Source organism: Oncorhynchus mykiss, chromosome 19, assembly GCF_057628025.1.
Source record: "Oncorhynchus mykiss isolate SJ-2025 chromosome 19, ASM5762802v1, whole genome shotgun sequence".
Lineage (NCBI taxonomy): Eukaryota > Metazoa > Chordata > Actinopteri > Salmoniformes > Salmonidae > Oncorhynchus > Oncorhynchus mykiss.
The window spans coordinates 7,538,204-7,562,858 of record NC_143040.1 but is presented as its reverse complement, the minus strand read 5'-3'; the positions used below and the strand labels follow the sequence as shown (position 1 = coordinate 7,562,858).

At 42.8% G+C, this 24,655-nt stretch overlaps 2 protein-coding genes across 2 annotated transcripts; both read left to right on the top strand.

Annotated features, from left to right (window-relative positions):
* The first annotated feature begins 13,683 nt into the window (after positions 1–13,683).
* Positions 13,684–15,396, top strand: LOC149974786 (CD5 antigen-like). The gene is made up of 3 exons (XM_090210002.1): positions 13,684–13,941; positions 14,370–14,675; positions 14,801–15,396. Exons 1-3 carry the CDS (start codon positions 13,737–13,739, stop codon positions 15,226–15,228), a joined length of 939 nt encoding a protein of 312 aa, XP_090066128.1. The 5' UTR covers positions 13,684–13,736; the 3' UTR covers positions 15,229–15,396.
* Positions 15,397–15,960: 564 nt separating this feature from the next.
* On the top strand, positions 15,961–17,944 carry LOC149974785 (uncharacterized). The gene is made up of 5 exons (XM_090211770.1): positions 15,961–16,315; positions 17,047–17,051; positions 17,184–17,496; positions 17,600–17,688; positions 17,810–17,944. Exons 1-5 carry the CDS (start codon positions 15,961–15,963, stop codon positions 17,942–17,944), a joined length of 897 nt encoding a protein of 298 aa, XP_090067896.1.
* Positions 17,945–24,655: the final 6,711 nt, after the last annotated feature.

Here is a 24,655-nt window from a genome sequence, read left to right as displayed (position 1 = left end):
AGACAGTGTGACATCATAGAAGAACCTGGTGTCTGTAATGGTGAATATTATCATCATGTGACCTGTTCAGGTAAGAGACTGGTCATATTGAGAGATTTATTTATACATTATACAATATTACCATGTATCATGTTTTATGTGTTTTTATTTCAATTAAATAGAGGGAGAGATGTCAGATGTATTTAAACATTATATTTGTGTTTGTCATATTGGTTTATGGGAGATGTTCATGGGCGGATCATTGTAGTTCAGATGGTACTGAAGTGAAGCTGCCTGATGGATGTCCAGCTGTTTATTTTCTATAAAGTGAAGTGAACTTATTCCTGTCTCCTGCCTGCATTATTCCCAACCCTATCCTGAGTGACTAAGAACCCATTTCTACCTCTTACAGTATCAAACATAGCAAACTACAATCTTTTATCCAACATATTTGTGTTGAGTCCTTGACAGTGTCATCAACAAAACTGATTGAATGTTCAACCAACTCTTTTTCTCCAGAGTCTGTGCGGCTTGTGGATGGAGCTGGACTCTGCTCTGGGAGAGTGGAGGTGAAGTCCAATCAGTCCTGGGCCTCAGTGTGTGAAGCTGACTTTGACCGGCAGGATGCAGAGGTAGTCTGTGGGGAGCTTGGCTGTGGGGCTCCTGCAGCTCTACAGGGAGGGCTCTATGGAGAAGGTGAGGGTCAGACCTGGGATAAAGAGTTTCAGTGTAAAGGCAAAGAGTCCTTTCTCCTGGTGTGTGACACCTCAGACAGAGAGAACAACACCTGCCTACCTGGTAATGCTGTTGGACTCACCTGCTCAGGTAAGAAATAGTTTGTCAATCAATCAACATTGTTTCTCATCTGGAGTGAAGAATATGAGAGACAATATAGGTATGTTTTAGTGAGAAAATAGTAAGATTACTGTCTCTCTCTTTTCTTTTCTCAGAGCCTGATGACGTGAGGCTGGTGGGAGGAAGCAGTCGCTGTGCTGGTGGAGTGGAGTGGTACGACCAGGGAGAGTGGAGGACTGTGGGAGCTGACGGGGACCAGGAGGCTGTAGGAGCAGTAGTGTGTAGACAGCTGGGTTGTGGCTCCACTGTTTCAGTACCACCTGGAGACACCACTAGAGGGGTTGAAGTTATCTGTTCTGGGTCTGAGTCTTCACTGAGGGAGTGTTGGAGAAGTTCTTATCTCCTTCCTGGCCTCACAGTGATCTGCTCAGGTAATAACAACATATTATAATTATATTCAACTGATTTCCTTCATTCATACAACTTCCTCTGCACCTCTCATGATGACTGTTTAACTTGTCAGTCTGCTTTACTAAATAGATCACTCAGTCAAGTAGGAATCAAATACAACTTAAATATCCCAGAATGCTTTTGTATGTGAGTGTTATCTCAGTGAACGTCTCTACTCACTACCACTGTCACATGTCATGTTATTGTCACATCTAAATGAGGAAAGTAGTTGAGGAGCTACGTTTTATTTTTCTCTCCTCTTGTTCCAGATGTCCTGCTTAAGCCTGATATCAACATATGTTGTCTCAGTGACTGTAGGCCCACTACTCATGTTGCCCTGTGAGGGAGGGTGGCTGGCACTGTTACATGATCATGTTGTTGTCATATCTATAGGAAACTAGTTGAAGGTTTTTCTTGTTCTCTTTTATTGATACAGTCCAGCCTGATATCTTCCTGACTGACTCAATGGGAGGGGTCTCCAGGGGCCACCAGGGGTCCGAGATGTTCAGGGGCTACAACTTCACCATCACCTGCTCCACTCAGCCACAGTACCCAGGAGGCTCCTTCCTCCTCACGTTCACCGGCTCCAACATACAGCAGATCCAGCCAGCTGTCAATCACTCTGCTGCCTTCCTCTTCCCTGCTGCAGATAACTCCCACCAAGGGAACTACAGCTGTGTTTATGAGACTGATGTTTTCTCTCATAGCTTCTCTTCTGAGAGTGAGCTCCTCTCCCTCACCATCACAGGTAACTGAACATGAACCAGACAAATAACTTTGTCATTGACAGATTTCCCACAGATCTATGTGATGATGATCAGTCCCCTTATCAAAGGTATTTCTGTTTGCAGCCTCTCCTCTGCCAGCCTTCATCATCAGACACGTTGTAGTGCTGCTGATCCTACTGACATCCATCACCACCTCCTACCTGTACTACAAGGTAAAGACATTGACTCAGACGTTACAAGTCATTTAAACTAGAGGGTGAGGGTGAGGGGTAGAGGGAAGGAGAGAGAATGGAGATACTAGAGAGTAAATGTCTGACAGTTGGTGCTGCTTCTCCCTAGCCTACCAGGAGGCAGAAGAGAGTGAACAGGGTGAGCAGCATGGATCTTGATGTCAATGCCATGGAGATGGTCTCTCTGAGCTCCAGAGCTGAAGCTGGACCGGGACAGGAGAGAGCAGCCCAGGGGACGGAGTAGGAGTAGAATGAAGCTGACCCTACATGCTGATCTTAGGTCAGTTTTGTGTTTTAAATCGATGGTCAGCAGTGGACTGGTGTTTAAAATGTGGTGACAAACCTGAAGTGGTTCTAATTTTAATAACAAGTTCAGAATTAGTTTATCTTTCTAGAACCTTGGACGAAGTCTAAAAGGAGTGATTGCAACCACCATTATTCATTTAGTTTGGTTTTTACCACCAGAGAAACATGGGGTTTTGGGTAACATGGGGTTTTGGGTAACATGGGGTTTGGGTAACATGGGGTTTGGGTAACATGGGGTTTTGGTAACATGGGGTTCTGGGTAACATGGGATTTGGTAACATGGGGTTTGGGTAACATGGGGTTTTGGGTAACATGGGGTTTTTGGTAACATGGGGTTTTTGGGTAACATGGGATTTTGGTAACATGGGGTTCTGGGTAACATGGGATTTGGTAACATGGGGTTTGGGTAACATGGGGTTTTGGGTAACATGGGGTTATGGGTAACATGGGGTTTTGGGTAACATGGTGTTTTGGGTAACATGGGGTTTGGGTACCATGGGGCTTTGTTAACTTGGGAATTCGGTAACATGTGATTTTGGTAACAATCGGTTTTTAATTATTTTAAGAGAGCAGCTCAATTACGTCTGTTTCATGTTCCAGTATTGCTTCTTATCTTCATTTATTTGTCTTATTTAGTGTCTCTTAGATTCTTTATCTTATTTAGTGTCTCTTAGATTCTTTATCTTATTTAGTGTCTCTTAGATTCTTTATCTTATTTAGTGTCTCTTAGATTCTTTATCTTATTTAGTGTCTCTTAGATTCTTTGTCTTATTTAGTGTCTCTTAGATTCTTTATCTTATTTAGTGTCTCTTAGATTCTTTATCTTGAAGTGTTTCCATTATTAGTCCAGGTATTATTATAATCATCTGTTCATTCTTTGTATTTTGAATTTTTTTTTAATAAAGGGGTTTGTTGTTGTTTACCCCTCATGATGTTATTGATTATAAATGTTATGATATTGATTATGATGTAGATTAGTGTTATGATGTTGCTCTCTAAACTGCCATGTAATCAACTGGATGCTTTTAATAAAATTACAGGCTGTCAGTCTTGTGTGATTTAATTATTAGACAGACTACAACATACAGTATGAATTAACTGAGATCAGTCTGTGTGATTCCCCTCTTGGACAGACTACAACATACAGTATGAATTAACTGAGATCAGTTTGTGTGATTCCCCTCTTGAACAGACTACAACATACAGTATGAATTAACTGAGATCAGTCTGTGTGATTCCCCTCTTGGACAGACTACAACATACAGTATGAATTAACTGAGATCAGTTTGTGTGATTCCCCTCTTGGACAGACTACAACATACAGTATGAATTAACTGAGATCAGTTTGTGTGATTCCCCTCTTGAACAGACTACAACATACAGTATGAATTAACTGAGATCAGTCTGTGTGATTCCCCTCTTGGACAGACTACAACATACAGTATGAATTAACTGAGATCAGTCTGTGTGATTCCCCTCTTGGACAGACTACAACATACAGTATGAATTAACTGGTCATACATTTGGCAGGAGGATAGGAAGTGCATCTCAGTTTCCACCTCATTTTGAGGTCTGTGTGCACATAGCCTGTCTTCTCTGGAGAGCCAGTTTCTGACCTGTATATAGTCCTGCTATTGTTATTTTACTGTTGCTCTTTAATTACTTGTTACTTTAATTTCTTATTCTTATTCATTTCAGCATTTCTTTTGAAAGTTTCCCAACTAAATACTGGTATGTTGAAAGCTGTTGTGTAGGTCAGTGGTGTAGTGGTGCCTGGAGAAGTGGGTATTCAGTACTCTAATTTAGTGAAACATTTTCCAAACTGAATACTGGTATGTTGAAAGCTGTTGTGTAGGTCAGTGGGGTAGTGGTGACAGGAGAAGTGGGTATACAGTACTCTAATTTAGTAAAACGATGTGAAATATTATATGGGAAACAGTGACATACACTCTGAATGACCTAAAACTGTAAATACCCATATTGGTCTTTCACAGTCAGACCAACCCAAGCTGTACTGTTCAGTAGGATAATAGTAGACCAACCCAAGTGGTACTGTTCAGTAGGATAATAGTAGACCAACCCAAGCTGTACTGTTCAGTAGGATAATAGTAGACCCACCCAAGCTGTACTGTTCAGTAGGATAATAGTAGACCAACCCAAGCTGTACTGTTCAGTAATATAATAGCAACAGTAGTGATACATGGTTAGGTAGGACACAAGATATCTGTTAGATAGGAACAACAGTAGTGATACATGGTTAGGTAGGACACAAGATATCTGTTAGATAGGAACAACAGTAGTGATACATGGTTAGGTAGGACACAAGATATCTGTTAGATAGGAACAACAGTAGTGATACATGGTTAGGTAGGACACAAGATATCTGTTAGATAGGAACAACAGTAGTGATACATGGTTAGGTAGGACACAAGATATCTGTTAGATAGTAACAACAGTAGTGATACATGGTTAGGTAGGACACAAGATATCTGTTAGATAGGAGCAACAGTAACGTTATTGATACAAACCCTCAATGTGAAGTGATATTAATCCATAAATACAGAGCACAAGTACAACCCTTTTATATAAACCTTTTAAGGTAATAAGAAAATAAACATTCACTTAATATTTCAACAAGTCACCTGCTAGTAAATCACCTGCTGGTAATAACTAGCGTGACATTGTAGTGCAGAGACCAACGGTGCTCGTTAGCTCGTCATTAACACGGCTAGCTAAGACAGCAACAACTTGGTTAACTGGCTGAAATAGGTCTTCAATTCATGAACGGCTAAATAAATATCTACAGAGCCACATTCGCTATTGACTTTAGGATATATGAACCAGTTTTCCAAAACCACTATTGTGTTATACAGTTTGAAACAGTTTTTTATGTACAGAGGAAGAGGACTCGAACCTGCTCTCAGAATATCTGTCAGACTGAGGAGCGGGCAGACCAACTTCCCAAATAGGGGCGAAGCACTCAAAACACACTAGTTGTTCTTTCAAAGAAAATAATACAAACATGGTAGGTCCGAAGACCTCTCATATTACCAACTTTACTACAATGGCAGCAAATATTTTAATGAATTCAGTAACACATAATGAAAGGAAACGTTATTTATATCACCCCTTTTCCCGAGGTGAATGGTTTCACCCACTACTCTCCCGGAACTGAGGCTTTGACATCAACAGTTTCACTTTGTTCCACCTTTGGTGAGCAAAACAGCTAATAACGTAGCTAAATACTGACATTATCCTCAATCGAGATATCTGTTCATATCTAAATACATGGCTCTGCTTTGGTCTATTCCATTGATATTGTCAAACTGAACATTACATTGAACATGTGAGTCATTTAGCAGACGCTCTTATCCAGAGAGACTTACAGTAGTGACTGGATACATTTTCATACGTTGCATTGGCAGGACAATTCCATTAGTAGTTGGGAGGAGAGCAGAAACAGCCTAACACCTCCACTGATACTGTGTAACCTGTCTGCAGTCAACCAGCCATCCAGACTGAAGTGAAGGCCTTGTTACAGAATGAAAACACCTTCTCTTTCGTCGGCATGGCAACCTGTAAACATGTCAGTGGCGTCACAATGTTGCACAACAGCAGCAGAACATTGGATGGAGGGTCATTGTATCATTACACAGTGTCCCTGTCTATTCTACTGTATTGGTACATGTGGTATTACAATACATTAGAAGATCTGTAGACGACAGCATTGAAACAATTTACAACACATCGTCAACTAGCAACCTACTCTGTTTCAGTGCTGTTTAAATATCCCACTTATTTTATTCTGCTGTTAGAGGCCTTCAGTAGAGACAGTCAGGAAAATAGTCTTTGTAGCAAGGTTTTTTACTGTCAAACCTGGGAAGTGTGTCTATATAGGTAAGTATATATACAATTAGGATTTTACTTTAAGGTCAAATGTACTGTAACTGTCTAGTTGTGAAGAGAATCTAAATATATTGTTTACTGATCTCCTCTCCATTCTAGCACCATACGTTCTGTTGTTTATTGTCCTCCTCCCCATTCTAGCATTCTAGGGCCATTCCCCCCAGAAATGTCTGGGAACTTGCAGGTGCCTTGGTGGAAGAGTGGGGTAACATCCCACAGCAATAACTGGTAAATCTGGTGCAGTCCATGAGGAGGAAATGCACTGCAGTACATAATGCAGCTGGTGGCCACACCTGATACTGCCTGTTACTTTGGATTTTGACCCCCTCCCCCCTTTGTTCAGGGACACATATTATATTTCTGTTAGTCACATGTCTGTGGAACTTGTTCAGTTTATGTCTCAGTTGTTGAATCTTGTTATGTTCATACAAATGTTTACGCATGTTAAGTTTGCTGAAAATAAAAGCAGTTGACAGTGAGAGGACGTTTCTTTTTTTGCTGAGTTTAGTTCTTACTGACAGACTGGGTTGGTAGAAGGAGACAGGGGAGGAGAGAGAGATGAGTGAGAGAGAGAGAGAGATAGGACTTAATGACAGACTGAGTTGGTAGAAGGAGACAGGGGAGGAGGGAGAGAGAGATGAGAGAGAGAGAGATAGGACTTATTGACAGACTGAGTTGGTAGAAGGAGACAGGGGAGAAGGGAGAGAAAAACTGACATTTAAATCAGCTGAATATATTTTCATCACTGACTTCTCACCAGTGATGTCATCATAACCAGTAACCTGTTCCTCTCTTGTCCCAGCCCAGCCTGACCCTGACATATAGCATCATGCCTGTTGAGTTGACTTGGGTAACAGACCTCTAGCTTCTACACCACAGCCCCCCTTCTCCTGCTCTAACATGAGACCTCATCAGTACTCATTTTGGGTGCTGGTAATGTTTATATTTAGGTGCTGGAACATTAAGCCAATATTCTATAAGAGGTGAACTGAAGCAGTAGAAAGTTAGAGGTGATATTATAGCACACACTATGTGTAACTTTGCTGCTCTGCCAGCAGTTTCCTGTGGAGTTTTTCTAATGTCAGTGTTTCCTGTAAGTAGGTGTGTTTAACTGATCTTATCTGCTTAGTTTGTCACGTCATAGAAGTAGGGAAGTAATGATATAGAAGTCATATAGTCTAGCAGTATTTCTCACTCTTCAGTCCTCTCTTCATGACAGTAGACTTGTTTCGCTCAGTGGAGCCCCAGTTAGAGACAGATATGATACCTGCAGTGGTACTGATGACCCTGTTGTGGAGCAGAGGTAGGACGCTGTTATAATGATATACATTTGTGACAGTTACTGAGATATGATTTGATATTGTAAGATATATTATAATTTGCAGGGTTAGTAAAATAACATGCAACTGGAAGCAGACAGTAAAAATGTGTCTCAAAGCAGGACAATGATGTGATCACCTGTAAATGTACTTTACTGTAGTCTAACTGTCCATCTGGGGACAGGCACTAATGTCAGTTAAGTTGTGATGGTGTCATGCGTCTGGGGAGATGGTGTCATGTGTCTAGGTAGGGGAGAGAAAAGGGGAGTGGAGAGAGAAGGGAGGGTGGAGAAGTGGAGGGGAGAGAGATTTTTGGAGGAGAGAGAATGATAGAGAAGGGGAGGGGAGAGAGGAAGGGAGGGGACATTTGTGGAGGAGAGAGAAATTGTCTCAGTCAGCCGGCTCCACTAGGGCCCTCTCAGTCAGCCGGCTCCACTAGGGCCCTCTCAGCCAGCTGGCTCCACTAGGGCTTTCTCAACCAGCTGGCTCCTCTAGGGCCCTCTCAGTCAGCCGGCTCCACTAGAGCCCTCTCAGCCAGCCGGCTCCACTAGGGCTCTCTCAGCCAGCCGGCTCCACTAGGGCCCTCTCAACCAGCTGGCTCCTCTAGGGCCCTCTCAGTCAGCCGGCTCCACTAGAGCCCTCTCAGCCAGCCGGCTCCACTAGGGCTCTCTCAGCCAGCCGGCTCCACTAGAGCCCTCTCAGCCAGCTGGCTCCACTAGGGCTCTCTCAGCCAGCCGGCTCCACTAAGGCCCTCTCAGTCAGCCGGCTCCACTAAGGCCCTCTCAGTCAGCTGGCTCCACTAAGGCCCTCTCAGTCAGCCGGCTCCACTAGGGCCCTCTCAGCCAGCCGGCTCCACTAGGGCCCTCTCAGTCAGCCGGCTCCACTAGGGCCCTCTCAGCCAGCCGGCTCCACTAAGGCCCTCTCAGTCAGCTGGCTCCACTAAGGCCCTCTCAGTCAGCTGGCTCCACTAAGGCCCTCTCAGCCAGCTGGCTCCACTAGGACCCTCTCAGCCACCTGGCTCCAATAGGGCCCTCTCAGCCAGCCGGCTCCACTAAGGCCCTCTCAGTCAGCTGGCTCCACTAAGGCCCTCTCTTATTCATTTATCCATAATAAATCCAACACTCCTCTAGGGCCCTCTCAGTTAGCTGGTGTGTGTAGGAGAGTGTGAGCTGTGTGGACAAAAAGTAGAAGTACAAATGTCAAGGGATATGAACTAAAGTGATAAATCTAGTCCTAGGTTTTATTTACTGTGGTGTTTGTTCTCCACTGGTTACCCTGTTCTCATCACAACAGGTCACACATTCTGCTGACATGATTACACACTGTGGTATTTTACCCAACAGATACGGGAGCTTGTCAATATTATATTTGTTTTCAAATTATTTTGGGGTCTTTGTAATCTGAGGGAAATATGTGTCTCTTATATCGTTGTACATTTGGCAGGAGGTTAGGAAGAACAGCTCAGTATCCAACTCATTTTGTGGGCAGTGGGCACATAGCCTGTCTTCTCTCTGCCTACCTCTCTCAGTAGCAAGGCTATGCTCACTGAGTCTGTACATTGTACATTTTTTTGTCAGTTTTCTATCAGTCACAGTGGTCAGCTAGTTTGCCATCATTTATATATGTTTGGTTATAATTTGTTTGGGCCAGACTGTCTGAGTTCTGTCCTGAGGCTTTGTTGGGTTAGTAGTGGTTTGTGAACTAAGCTTCAGGACCAGCTGGATGAAGGGACTTTTCTCTATGTTCATCTCTTGGTATTTCAGTGCTGGTCTCTTGTTTTTATGTGGTTATAGACATTGAAGTCTTGTTATATATTAGATATTAATTAGTGATGATATTAATTAGTGAGGGATATTAATTAGTGATGGGTATTAATTAGTGATGGGTATTAATTAGTGATGGATATTAATTAGTAATGAGTATTAATTAGTGATGGATGTTAATTAGTGATGGATATTAATTAGTGATGGGTATTAATTAGTGATGGATGTTAATTAGTGATGGATATTAATTAGTGATGTGTATTAATTAGTAATGAATATTAATTAGTGATGGGTATTAATTAGTAATGGATATTAATTAGTAATGGATATTAATTAGTGATGGATATTAATTAGTGATGGATATTAATTAGTGATTTCTCCATGCAGTATTTACAATCTTGATTGGTTAGTGGACCCCACAGTTTACCTCCATAAAGGGCAATTGGTTCTATTGTAGATGTTAATATTTTGTGTGAGGTTCTAATTGGTGTGTCAATTAGAACTTGTCTTTTGAACAAACGGTGCTCACAGTGGCAGACTGTCTGTTTAGGGCCAAATAGCATTTAAATTCACTTTGAGATTTTGTAGTTGTGTAGTTCTAGAAACTGTGTGGTTTATTATATTTCTAGTCAGTAAATATTTAATAATTGTGTAGTTCTAGATACTGTGTGGGTTTATTATATTGTTGCCCACAGCAGTGAATGAAAGAGAAACCAGCTGGCATTTTGCCTCCCTTGATAAATGTTTTATTGATTAATAGCCAATCAGCGTTGAGCTTAACTGAGTGAGCTCAGTTGTGAATCACATCACAAGCCAAATATCATAGTTTACAGGAAAAATCTTGAATGCATCTCATTGTGTTGTTGTCTAGCTAGCTAAAATAATCACTTTCCTATATTAGCCATGGGTGGAGGGAGTTGGACTTGTTGTTTTTATTCTCTGTACTGGACAATGATTATAACAGAGATTCTGATCCAACCACAAATTCAACCTGCAATGGAGCAGGTTGAGAGCTTCAAGTTCCTTGGTGTCCACATTCCCAACAAACTAACATGGTCCAAGCACACCAAGACAGTTGTGAAGAGGGCACGACAAAACCTATTTCCCCTACCTACATGTGACTATAATAACTCTACCTACATGTGACTAATAACATTTGATTTGATTTGAAATTCACACGTTGTGCCCCTGGCCTGACAGGATGGAAGATCAACATGTACTGTAGCTAGATGTAGTAGGCGAATGTTAACTAGCTGGCCTGAGAGGATGGAAGATCAACATGTAGCTAGATGTAGTAGGTTAATGTTAACTAGCTGGCCTGACAGGATGGAAGATCAACATGTAGCTAGATGTAGTAGGCTAATGTTAACTAGCTGGCCTGACAGGATGGAAGATCAACATGTACTGTAGCTAGATGTAGTAGGTTAATGTTAACTAGCTGGCCTGAGAGGATGGAAGTTCAACATGTAGCTAGATGTAGTAGGTTAATGTTAACTAGCTGGCCTGGCACATCGTTGCCCATGTCAGGAAGTTATTCCAGCAGCATTTTATCCAGGTACCTTAGGAGAAAAATAACTAAAATGGAGTCCTGTATGACAGAGTCATAGACGTGTAGGATACATGAAAGAGGAGGATGGTGTTTCTCTACAATGGGGGAGTCAACATGTGTTTTCTACTCACTCACTCACTCACACACACACACACACACACACACACACACACACACACACACACACACACACACACACACACACACAATAGGAAAGGTATAACGATTGAGTTTACAGCCACATCATATTCAGAAACATTAAATTAACTAAGCAGAGGTGATTAGATGATGTTGAAATGTTGAAGTGTGAATGGTGCTGGAATAGTGGAGGCAGCTACTGTTTTCTTTGGGACTTGCGGTAACTCTATGGTTCTAAATCAATAGTTGTTGAGTAGTCAGAAAATGTCAGAAACATGACCTTGCTTGACCTGCTGTAGGTCATGTATCTGTTTGTTACAGGTAATATGTTTTGTGGACTTCACTGGACAAATGTTGCTCTCTGGTTTTGTGATGAAACAAAGGTGTGGTTGAATTTATTCTGCCACTGTGTCTTCTTATAATCTCAGTTTTAGGCTTATATATCACCTGTCTAGTACATAACTCAACTCTCTCTCAGACCCCTACCAGTCTAGTACATAACTCAACTCTCTCCCTGACCCAAACCTGTCTAGTACATAACTCAACTCTCTGCCTGACCCCCACCTGTCTAGTACATAACTCAACTCTCTCTCCGACCCCCACCAGTCTAGTTCACAACTCTACTCTCTCCCCGACCCCCACCAGTCTAGTACATAACTCAACTGTCTCCCTGACTCCCACCAGTCTAGTACATAACTCAACTCTCTCTCCGACCCCCAAAAGTCTAGTACATAACTCAACTCTCTCCCTGACCCCCACCAGTCTAGTACATAACTCAACTCTCTCCCTGACCCAAACCAGTCTAGTACATAACTCAACTCTCTCCCTGACCCCCACCAGTCTAGTACATAACTCAACTCTCTCCCTGACCCCCACCAGTCTAGTACATAACTCAACTCTCTCCCTGACCCAAACCAGTCTAGTACATAACTCAACTCTCTCTCCGACCCCCACCAGTCTAGTACATAACTCAACTCTCTCCCTGACCCCCACCAGTCTAGTACATAACTCAACTCTCTCCCTGACCCAAACCAGTCTAGTACATAACTCAACTCTCTCCCTGACCCCCACCAGTCTAGTACATAACTCAACTCTCTCCCTGACCCAAACCAGTCTATATTTATCTATATTTATATCCACGCTGCACTATGACGGCCTAGGAACGATAGATTTGTACCTTGTCAGCTCGGGGATTTGAACTTGCAACCTTCTGGTCACTAGTCCAACGCTCTAACCACTAGGCTACCCTGCCGCCCTATACCCCATAATGACATCACAATACCCCATAATGACATCACAATACCCCATAATGACATCACAATACCCCATAATGACATCACAATACCCCATAATGAAATCACTATACCCCATAATGACATCACAATACCCCATAATGACATCACTATACCCCATAATGACATCACAATACCTCATAATGACATCACAATACCCCATAATGACATCACTATACCCCATAATGACATCACAATATTGAAAGTCACTGAGCTCTTCATTAAGGCCATTCTACTGACAATGTTTGTCTATGGAGATTGCATGGCTGAGTGCTTGATTTATATATCTGTCAGGAAGGGGTGTGGCTGAAATAGAATCCACTAAATTAATCCACTCAGAGGACTATCAAATCTGTCATCAAATCACATTTATTTATGCATTTACTTCTTACATCAGCTGATGTCACAAAGTGCTGTACAGAAACCTAAAACCCAAGATGTTCAAACGTTCATAGACGACCAGCAGGGTCAAATAATAATAATCACAGTGGTTGTCGAGGGTGCAACAGGTCAACACCTCAGGAGTAAATGTCAGTTGGCTTTTCATAGCCGATCACTCAGAGTATCTCTACCGCTCCTGCTGTCTCTAGAGAGTTGAAAACAGCAGGTCTGGGACAGGAAGCACGTCCGGTGAACAGGTCAGGGTTCCATAGCCGCAGGAAGAACAGTTGAAACTGGAGCAGCAGCACGACCAGATGGGGACAGAATTTGAAGGGGTGTCCACATACTTTTGTATATGTAGTGTATGTACACATGGGTGTTGTTGCACCATACCAACGATAAGCCTGTCTTCCCCATCACATCATGAAAGGTCATGTTGATGTTCATTTAACCTCTGTCTCTCTCTTCCTCTGACTCCTCCCTTTCTCATTTGTTTCTCTCTATCTCTCTGTCTCTTTCTCTCTCTTTCTCCTCAGATCTCCAGGCTCAAAGCGTCAGTCCACTAGGTAGGTAGAGTATAAATCTACAGTGATTATAGCAGTTCAATATTAGTCAACTTTATTACCTACATGGAGAAATTAATGTGTCCATACAAACCATTCTAAACCCCAATAACAAGTAGTGTTTTATGGAACTACTAATACTTGTCAACCACAAAGCACTACTGCTGTTAGAATAACAGAATCACTGTCATCATCTGTCCTCACCACTGTGTTTTCCTCTCTGCTGTTTACAGCTGAGGACTCAGTCAGACTGGTGAATGGAACCACTTCCTGTTCTGGGATAGTGGAAGTCTTCTATGAAGGAGAGTGGTTGGGTCTATGTTTTAGGTGGTGGAGAATGATGAGAGATGCTAATATTGTGTGTAGAGAGCTGGACTGTGGGAATCCTGTATCTGAATCTAGAGGACCTCTGATTGAAGATGGAAGAAGAGGAGTCACGATGTGGAGATGTAGGAGAGATGAGTCTTCTATTAGATGGTGTAACATCATAGGAGGACCTGGTGTCTGTGATGGTGGATATTATCGTCATGTGACCTGTTCAGGTAAGAGACTGGTCATATTGAGAGATTTATTTATACATTATACAATATTACCATTTATCATATTTTATGTGTTTTTATTTCATTTAAATAGAGGGAGAGATGTCAGATGTATTTAAACATTATATTTGTGTTTGTCATATTGGTTTATGGGAGATGTTCATGGGCAGATCATTGTAGTTCAGATGGTACTGAAGTGAAGCTGCCTGATGGATGTCCAGCTGTTTATTTTCTATAAAGTGAAGTGAACTTATTCCTGTCTCCTGCCTGCATTATTCCCAACCCGATCCTGAGTGACAAAGAACCCATTTCTACCTCTTACAGTATCAAACATAGCAAACTACAATCTTTTATCCAACATATTTGTGTTTAGTCCTTGACAGTGTCATCAACAAAACTGATTGAATGTTCAACCAACTCATTTTCTCCAGAGTCTGTGCGGCTTGTGGATGGAGCTGGTCTCTGCTCTGGGAGAGTGGAGGTGAAGTCCAATCAGTCCTGGGCCTCAGTGTGTGAAGCTGACTTTGACCGGCAGGATGCAGAGGTAGTCTGTGGGGAGCTTGGCTGTGGGTCTCCTGCAGCTCTACAGGGGGGGCTCTATGGAGGAGGTGAGGGTCAGACCTGGGATAAAGAGTTCCAGTGTAAAGGCAAAGAGTCCCTTCTCCTGGACTGTGACACCTCAGACAGAGAGAACAACACCTGCCTACCTGGTAATGCTGTTGGACTCACCTGCTCAGGTAAGAAACAGTTTGTCACTCAATCAACATTGTTTTTCACCTGGAGTGAAGAATATGAGAGACAATATAGGTGTCTTTCAGTGAGAAAATAGTAAGATTACTGTCTCTCTCTTTTCTTTTCTCAGAGCCTGATGATGTGAGGCTGGTGGGAGGAGACAGTCGCTGTGCTGGTGGAGTGGAGTGGTACGACCAGGGAGAGTGGAGGACTGTGGGATCTTTCTCTGACGTGATGTCTATAGCTGTAGTAGTGTGTAGACATATGGGTTGTGGCTCCACTGTTTCAGCACTACCTGGAAACACCACTAGAGGGTTTGGAGTTTCCTGTTCTGGGTCTGAGTCTTCACTGAGGGAGTGTAGAAGAATGCATGATCTCCTTCCTGGACTCTCAGTGATCTGCTCAGGTAATAACAAGATACACTATATTACCAAAAGTAAGTGGACATTAGTGGGTTTGGCTATTTCAGCCACACCTGTAGCTGACAGGTGTATAAAATCGAGCACACAGCCATGCAATCTCCATACACAAACATCGGCAGTAAAATGTTCTTACTGAAGGTCTCAGTGACTTTCAACGTGGCACGTCTGGGAGCAACAACGGCTCAGCTGCGAAGTGGTAGACCACAAAAACTCACAGAACGAACCTCAGAAGCACATAAAGTTCCACATACTTCTTGTCCATGTATTATATCTCCTTCCTGGACTCACAGTGATCTGCTCAGGAAATATCAACATATTATAATTATATTCAACTATATTCCTTCATTCATACAACTTCCTCTGCACCTCTCATGATGACTGTTTAGCTTGTCAGTCTGATTTACAAATAAGATCCCTCAGTCAAGTAGGAATCAAATACAACTTAAATATCCCAGAATGCTTTTGCTTTTGAGTGTTATCTCAGTGAACGTCTCTACTCACAACGACTGTAACAAAGAGAGAATGAGGGAGGAGTGGAAGAGGGAGAGATGGGAAAGATCAAATATATTTTTATCACTAAGTTCTCACCAGTGATGTCATCATAACCAGTAACTTTTTCTACTCTTGGCCCATCCTGACCCTGACATACAGCATCAGACCTTGTAGATCAGATGTTACTGAAGTGAAGCTGCCTGATGGATGTCCAGCTGTTTATTTTCTATTAAGTGAAGTGAACTTATTCCTGTCTCCTGCCTGCATTATTCCCAACCCGATCCTGAGTGACTAAGAACCCATTTCTACCTCTTACAGTATCAAACATAGCAAACTACAATCTTTTATCCAACATATTTGTGTTTAGTCCTTGACAATGTCATCAACAAAACTGATTGAATGTTCAACCAACTCTTTTTCTCCAGAGTCTGTGCGGCTTGTGGATGGAGCTGGTCTCTGCTCTGGGAGAGTGGAGGTGAAGTCCAATCAGTCCTGGGCCTCAGTGTGTGAAGCTGACTTTGACCTGCAGGATGCAGAGGTAGTCTGTGGGGAGCTTGGCTGTGGGGCTCCTGCAGCTCTACAGGGGGGGCTCTATGGAGAAGGTGAGGGTCAGACCTGGGATAAAGAGTTCCAGTGTAAAGGCAATGAGTCCCTTCTCCTGGACTGTGACACCTCAGACAGAGAGAACAACACCTGCCTACCTGGTAATGCTGTTGGACTCACCTGCTCAGGTAAGAAACAGTTTGTCACTCAGTCACCATTGTTTTTCACCTGGAGTGAAGAATATGAGAGACAATATAGGTGTGTTTCAGTGAGAAAATAGTAAGATTACTGTCTCTCTCTTTTCTTTTCTCAGAGCCTGATGATGTGAGGCTGGTGGGAGGAGACAGTCGCTGTGCTGGTGTAGTGGAGCTGTTCAACCAGGGAGAGTGGAGGACTGTGGGAACTGCTGACAGGACCAGGATGTTTTTGTCTGCAGTAGTGTGTAGACAGATGGGTTGTGGCTCCACTGTTTCAGTACTACCTGGAAACACCACTAGAGGGTTTGGAGTTACATGTTATGGGCCTGAGTCTTCACTGAGGGAGTGTTGGAGAAGTTATGATCACCTTCCTGAACTCACAGTGATCTGCTCAGGTAATAACAACATATTATAATTATATTCAACTGATTTCCTTCATTCATACAACTTCCTCTGCACCTCTCATGATGACTGTTTAACTTGTCAGTCTGCTTTACTAAATAGATCACTCAGTCAAGTAGGAATCAAATACACCTTAAATATCCCAGAATGCTTTGTATTTGAGTGTTATCTCAGTGAACGTCTCTACTCACTACCACTGTCACATGTCATGTTATTGTCACATCTAAATGAGGAAAGTAGTTGAGGAGCTACGTTTTCTTTTTCTCTCCTCTTGTTCCAGATGTCCTGCTTAAGCCTGATATCAACATATGTTGTCTCAGTGACTGTAGGCCCACTACTCATGTTGCCCTGTGAGGGAGGGTGGCTGGCACTGTTACATGCTGATGTTATTGTCATATCTATAGGAAACTAGTTGAAGAGGTTTTTCTTGTTCTCTTTTATTGTTACAGATCTCCTGGTCCAGCCTGATATCTTCCTGACTGACTCAATGGGAGGGGTCTTCAGGGGCCACCAGGGGCCCGAGATGTTCAGGGGCTACAACTTCACCATCACCTGCTCCACTCAGCCACAGTACCCAGGAGGCTCCTTCCTCCTCACGTTCACCGGCTCCAACAGAACCCAGACCCAGCCAGCTGTCAATCACTCTGCTGCATTCCTCTTCCCTGCTGCAGATGACTCCCACCAAGGGAACTACAGCTGTGTTTATGACAATTATGTTTTCTCTCATAACTTCTCCTCTGAGAGTGAGCTCCTCTCCCTCACCATCACAGGTAAGTGAACATGAACCAGACTTATAACTTTGTCATTGACAGATTTCCTACAGATCTATGTGATGATGATCAGTCCCCTCATCAAAGGTGTTTCTGTTTGCAGCCTCTCCTCTGCCAGCCTTCATCATCAGACACGTTGTAGTGCTGCTGATCCTACTGACAGCCATCACCACCTCCTACCTGTACTACAAGGTAAAGACATTTACTCAGACGTTACAAGTCATTTAAACTAGAGGGAGAGGGAGAGGGGGAGAGAGAGAGAATGGAGATACTAGTGAGTAAATGTCTGACTGTTGGTGCTGTGTCTCCCTAGCCCACCAGGAGGCAGAAGATAGTGAACAGGGTGAGCAGCATGGATCTTTATGTCAATGCCATGGAGATGGTCTCTCTGAGCTCCAGAGCTGAAGCTGGACCGGGAGAGGAGAGAGCAGCCCAGGGGACGGAGTAGGAGTAGAATGAAGCTGACCCTACATGCTGATCTTAGGTCAGTTTTGTGTTTTAAATCGATGGTCAGCAGTGGACTGGTGTTTAAAATGTGGTGACAAACCTGAAGTGACTCTAATTTTAATAACAAGTTCAGAATTAGTTCAGAATTAGTTTATCTTTCTGGAACCTTGAAAGAAATCTAAAAGGAGTGACTGCAACCACCATTATTCATTTAGTTTGGTTTTTACCACCAGAGAAACATGGGGTTTGGGTAACATGGGGTTTTGGGTAACAAGGGGTTTTGGGAACATGGGGTTTTGGGTAACATGGGTTTTGGGTAACATGGGTTTTGGGTAACATGGGGTTTTGGTAACATGGGGTTTTGGGTAACATGGGGTTTGGGGTAACATGGGTTTTTAGTAACATGGGGTTCTGGGTAACATGGGGTTTGGGTATCATGGTGTTTTGGGTAACATGGTGTTTTGGGTAACATGGGGATTGGGTAACATGGTGTTTTGGGTAACATGGGGATTGGGTAACATGGTGTTTTGGGTAACATGGGAATTTGGGTAACATGGTGTTTTGGGTAACATGGGGTTTTGGGTAACATGGGGATTTGGGTAACATGGTGTTTTGGGTAACATGGTGTTTTGGTAACATGGGGTTTTGGTAACATGGGGTTTTAGTAACATGGGGTTCTGGGTAACATGGGGTTTGGGTATCATGGTGTTTTGGGTAACATGGTGTTTTGGGTAACATGGGGATTGGGTAACATGGTGTTTTGGGTAACATGGGGTTTTGGTAACATGGGGTTTTGGTAACATGGGGTTTAGTAACATGGTGTTTTGGTAACATGGGGGTAACATGGGTTTTAGTAACATGGGGTTTTGGGAACATGGGGGTAACATGGGGTTTTAGTAACATGGTGTTTTGGTAACATGGGGGTAACATGGGAATTTGGGTAACATGGGGTTTTGGATAACATGAGGTTTGGGTAACATGGGGTTTTGGTAACATGGGGTTTTGGGGTAACATGGGGTTATGGGTAACATGGGGTTTTGGGTAACATGGGGTTTTGGGTAACATGGGGTTTTGAGTAACATGGGGTTTTGGTAACATGGGGTTTTGGTAACATGGGGTTTTGAAAAAACATGAGGTTTGGGTAACATGGGGTTTTGGGGTAACATGGGGTTATGGGTAACATGGGGTTTTGGGTAACATGGGGTTTTGGGTAATATGGGGTTTCGAGTAACATGGGGTTTTGGTAACATGGGGTTTTGGTAACATGGGGTTTTGAAAAAACATGAGGTTTTGGTAACATGGGGTTTTGGATAACATGAGGTTTGGGTAACATGGCGTTTGGGGTAACATGGGGTTTTGGTAACATGGGTTTTTTTTTAAAAAACATGAGGTTTGGGTAACATGGGGTTTGGGGTAACATGGGGTTTGGGGTAACATGTGGTGTGGGAAAATTGGATTTTGGGTAACATGGGGTTTGGGTAACATGGGGTTTGGGGGAACATGTTGTTTGGGTAACATGGGAATTCGGTAACATGGGATTTTGGTAACAATCGTTTTTTAATTATTTTAAGAGAGCAGCTCAATTACGTCTGTTTCATGTTCCAGTATTGCTTCTTATCTTTATTTTTTTGTCTTATTTAGTGTCTCTTAGATTATTTCTCTTATTTAGTGTCTCTTAGATTCTTTATCTTATTTAGTGTCTCTTAGATTATTTATCTTATTTAGTGTCTCTTAGATTCTTTATCTTATTTAGTGTCTTAGATTATTTATCTTATTTAGTGTCTCTTAGATTATTTATCTTATTTAGTGTCTCTTAGATTCTTTATCATATTTAGTGTCTCTTAGATTCTTTATCTTATTTAGTGTCTCTTAGATTCTTTATCTTATTTAGTGTCTCTTAGATTCTTTATCTTGAAGTGTTTCCATTATTAGTCCAGGTATTATTATAATCATCTGTTCATTCTTTGTATTTTTAAACATTTTTTAATAAAGGGGTTTGTTGTTGTTTACCTCTCATGATGTTATTGATTATAAACGTTATGATATTGATTATGATGTAGATTAGTGTTATGTTGTTAGTAGTATAGAGATAATGTTATTGATTATAAATGTTATGATATTGATTATGATGTAGATTAGTGTTATGTTGTAAGTAGTATATAGATAATGATGTTATTGATTATAAATGTTATGATATTGATTATTGATTATGAAGTAGATTATTGTTTTGATGTTGCTCTCTAAACTGCCATGTGATCAACTGAATGTTTTTAATAAAATTACAGGCTGTCAGTCTTGTGTGATTTAATTATTAGACAGACTAGAACATACAGTATGAATTAACTGAGATCAGTCTGTGTGATTCCCCTCTTGGACAGACTACAACATACAGTATGAATTAACTGAGATCAGTCTGTGTGATTCCCCTCTTGGACAGACTACAACATACAGTATGAATTAACTGAGATCAGTCTTGTGTGATTCCCCTCTTGGACAGACTACAACATACAGTATGAATTAACTGGTCATACATTTGGCAGGAGGTTAGGAAGTGCATCTCAGTTTCCACCTCATTTTGTGGGTAGTGGGCACATAGCCTGTCTTCTCTGGAGAGCCAGGTACTGACCTGTATATAGTCCTGCTGTTGTTATTTTACTGCTGCTCTTTAATTACTTGTTACAGGCCAACCCAAGTGGTACTGTTCAGTAGGATAATAGTAGACCAACCCAAGCTGTACTGTTCAGTAGGATAATAGTAGACCAACCCAAGCTGTACTGTTCAGTAGGATAATAGTAGACCAACCCAAGCTGTACTGTTCAGTAGGATAATAGTAGACCAACCCAAGCTGTACTGTTCAGTAGGATAATAGTAGACCAACCCAAGTGGTACTGTTCAGTAGGATAATAGTAGACCAACCCAAGCTGTACTGTTCAGTAGGATAATAGTAGACCAACCCAAGCTGTACTGTTCAGTAGGATAATAGCTAGGTTTTTACTGTCAAACCATGGGAAGTGTGTCTATATAGGTAAGTATATATACAATTAGGATTTTACTTTAAGGTAAAATGTACTGTAACTGTCCAGTTGTGAAGAGAATCTAAATATATTGTTTATTGATCTCCTCACCTCTCCATACTAGCACCATACGTTCTGTTGTTTATTGACTTCCTCTCCATTCTAGCACCATACGTTCTTCAGAAGCTGGACAGCATATGAATAGAATCCATCTTCTCTCCCCCTCTCCCCTCAAGACCAACATCACACAAGATGCTTCAGAACAACAACAACAACAAGCTGGTGAAGTTGCTACCCAACAGGAACAACCATGACAACAACAACAAGCTGGTGAAGTTGCTACCCAACAGGACAACCATGACAACAACAACAAGCTGGTGAAGTTGCTACCCAACAGGACAACCATGACAACAACAACAACAACAAGCTGGTGAAGTTGCTACCCAACAGGACAACCATGACAACAACAACAACAAGCTGGTGAAGTTGCTACCCAACAGGACAACCATGACAACAACAACAAGCTGGTGAAGTTACTACCCAACAGTAACAACCATGACAACAACAACAACAAGCTGGTGAAGTTGCTACCCAACAGGACAACCATGACAACAACAACAAGCTGGTGAAGTTGCTACCCAACAGGAACAACCATGACAACAACAACAAGCTGGTGAAGTTGCTACCCAACAGGACAACCATGACAACAACAACAACAAGCTGGTGAAGTTGCTACGCAACAGGAACAACCAATATGTTTCAGTTATATATTCTACCAAGTGTGTCATTGTAGAGGGTGTGTCCCAAAGACCCTCCCCATTGATGATTAAGGGACTTGAAGATTCATCTGTTTTGCTGCAGGCCTTATAATAGATACTGTTTCTATGTGTCTAAAACTCTGCCACTATACGCTGTACAAGCCATCTATATTAGTCTTTGTGGTTAGGCCCTGGTTGATGTGAGAGTGGGCTTGCAGGCTGGGTCTGAGTCTATATTAGTCTTTGTGGTTAGGCCCTGGCTGTTGTGAGAGTGGGCTTGCAGGCTGGGTCTGAGTCTATATTAGTCTTTGTGGTTAGGCCCTGGTTGATGTGAGAGTGGGCTTGCAGGCTGGGTCTGAGTCTATATTAGTCTTTGTGGTTAGGCCCTGGTTGATGTGAGAGTGGGCTTGCAGGCTGGGTCTGAGTCTATATTAGTCTTTGTGGTTAGGCCCTGGCTGTTGTGAGAGTGGGCTTGCAGGCTGGGTCTGAGTCTATATTAGTCTTTGTGGTTAGGCCCTGGTTGATGTGAGAGTGGGCTTGCAGGCTGGGTCTGAGTCTATATTAGTCTTTGTGGTTAGGCCCTGGCTGTTGTGAGAGTGGGCTTGCAGGCTGGGTCTGAGTCTATATTAGTCTTTGTGGTTAGGCCCTGGTTGATGTGAGAGTGGGCTTGCAGGCTGGGTCTGAGTCTATATTAGTCTTTGTGGTTAAGCCCTGGCTGTTGTGAGAGTGGGCTTGCAGGCTGGGTCTGAGTCTATATTAGTCTTTGTGGTTAGGCCCTGGTTGATGTGAGAGTGGGCTTGCAGGCTGGGTCTGAGTCTATATTAGTCTTTGTGGTTAGGCCCTGGTTGATGTGAGAGTGGGCTTGCAGGCTGGGTCTGAGTCTATATTAGTCTTTGTGGTTAGGCCCTGGTTGATGTGAGAGTGGGCTTGCAGGCTGGGTCTGAGTCTATATTAGTCTTTGTGGTTAGGCCCTGGCTGATGTGAGAGTGGGCTTGCAGGCTGGGTCTGAGTCTATATTAGTCTTTGTGGTTAGGCCCTGGTTGATGTGAGAGTGGGCTTGCAGGCTGGGTCTGAGTCTATATTAGTCTTTGTGGTTAGGCCCTGGCTGTTGTGAGAGTGGGCTTGCAGGCTGGGTCTGAGTCTATATTAGTCTTTGTGGTTAGGCCCTGGCTGATGTGAGAGTGGGCTTGCAGGCTGGGTCTGAGTCTATATTAGTCTTTGTGGTTAGGCCCTGGTTGATGTGAGAGTGGGCTTGCAGGCTGGGTCTGAGTCTATATTAGTCTTTGTGGTTAGGCCCTGGCTGTTGTGAGAGTGGGCTTGCAGGCTGGGTCTGAGTCTATATTAGTCTTTGTGGTCCTGGCTGATGTGAGAGTGGGCTTGCAGGCTGGGTCTGAGTCTATATTAGTCTTTGTGGTTAGGCTCTGGCTGTTGTGAGAGTGGGCTTGCAGGCTGGGTCTGAGTCTATATTAGTCTTTGTGGTTAGGCCCTGGTTGATGTGAGAGTGGGCTTGCAGGCTGGGTCTGAGTCTATATTAGTCTTTGTGGTTAGGCCCTGGTTGATGTGAGAGTGGGCTTGCAGGCTGGGTCTGAGTCTATATTAGTCTTTGTGGTTAGGCCCTGGTTGATGTGAGAGTGGGCTTGCAGGCTGGGTCTGAGTCTATATTAGTCTTTGTGGTTAGGCCCTGGCTGTTGTGAGAGTGTGCTTGCAGGCTGGGTCTGAGTCTATATTAGTCTTTGTGGTTAGGCCCTGGCTGTTGTGAGAGTGGGCTTGCAGGCTGGGTCTGAGTCTATATTAGTCTTTGTGGTTAGGCCCTGGCTGTTGTGAGAGTGTGCTTGCAGGCTGGGTCTGAGTCTATATTAGTCTTTGTGGTTAGGCCCTGGTTGATGTGAGAGTGGGCTTGCAGGCTGGGTCTGAGTCTATATTAGTCTTTGTGGTTAGGCTCTGGCTGTTGTGAGAGTGGGCTTGCAGGCTGGGTCTGAGTCTATATTAGTCTTTGTGGTTAGGCTCTGGCTGTTGTGAGAGTGGGCTTGCAGGCTGGGTCTGAGTCTATATTAGTCTTTGTGGTTAGGCCCTGGCTGTTGTGAGAGTGGGCTTGCAGGCTGGGTCTGAGTCAGACTGAAACTAGATAAAGAGAAGTAACCACTGTCTGGTTTTGACATGTTGATATTGTGTGACAGTGGTCAATGCTAATGAATTCAGAGAAGCTACTGTACCAGGTTACTTTATAAGGTAACCTCAGCTTATTGATACACACACACATTGACGTAGGTGATCATACCACCAGGTAGTGATCACATGTATATAATCAGCTGTGCCCTTAGATGGGGTGCAGAACTTACTCTGAAACATACATGCTATGTTCCCGTTGTCAACTTCTGTCTGCAACTGCATTAATAAATGAATGATTGATTTACTTAAAGATATTGTCTGGTTGCTGATTTCACCAATAAGCAAATTATTGACAAGGAACAAGGAACCTGCCCCGACATCACCACCATGAATGTAGAAGTTATATAGTCTACCAAGTGTTAATGTCACCACCATGGATGTAGAAGTTATATAGTCTACCAAGTGTTAATGTCACCACCATGAATGTTTAAGTTATATAGTCTACCAAGTGTTAATTTCTATCCGACTGTGATACTTGTGAGTTGATGTGATGTCATTGATGATTTCTAACAGATTTCCACACAGTGGAGTCCCTGCAGATTGTGAAAAACAGGATGTGTCACACACTGTGGTCACACCCAAACAGCTCTTTGCTGTCCGCCCAGACTTAACACTAAGTCACACAAGACAAGTTTGTATCAGTGGAATAAAACTAGCATTTAACAACAGACAATTCTCTAAGTAAAAAAACAGTATAGCATGTCTCATTTACCACCACACCTGTTGAGTTGACTTGGGTTACAGACCTCTAGCTTCTACAACACAGAAAGT

Bases quoted from the DNA above. Each gene is read 5' to 3' on its own strand.
- LOC149974786 (XM_090210002.1), top strand. From the start codon at position 13,737: ATGATGAGAGATGCTAATATTGTGTGTAGAGAGCTGGACTGTGGGAAT. The intron at 13,942-14,369 runs GTAAGAGACTGG...CATTTTCTCCAG, and splicing joins TCGTCATGTGACCTGTTCAG to AGTCTGTGCGGCTTGTGGAT. The intron at 14,676-14,800 runs GTAAGAAACAGT...TTCTTTTCTCAG, and splicing joins TGTTGGACTCACCTGCTCAG to AGCCTGATGATGTGAGGCTG.
- LOC149974785 (XM_090211770.1), top strand. From the start codon at position 15,961: ATGTCATCAACAAAACTGATTGAATGTTCAACCAACTCTTTTTCTCCA. The intron at 17,497-17,599 runs GTAAGTGAACAT...TTCTGTTTGCAG, and splicing joins CCTCTCCCTCACCATCACAG to CCTCTCCTCTGCCAGCCTTC. The intron at 17,689-17,809 runs GTAAAGACATTT...GTGTCTCCCTAG, and splicing joins CCTCCTACCTGTACTACAAG to CCCACCAGGAGGCAGAAGAT.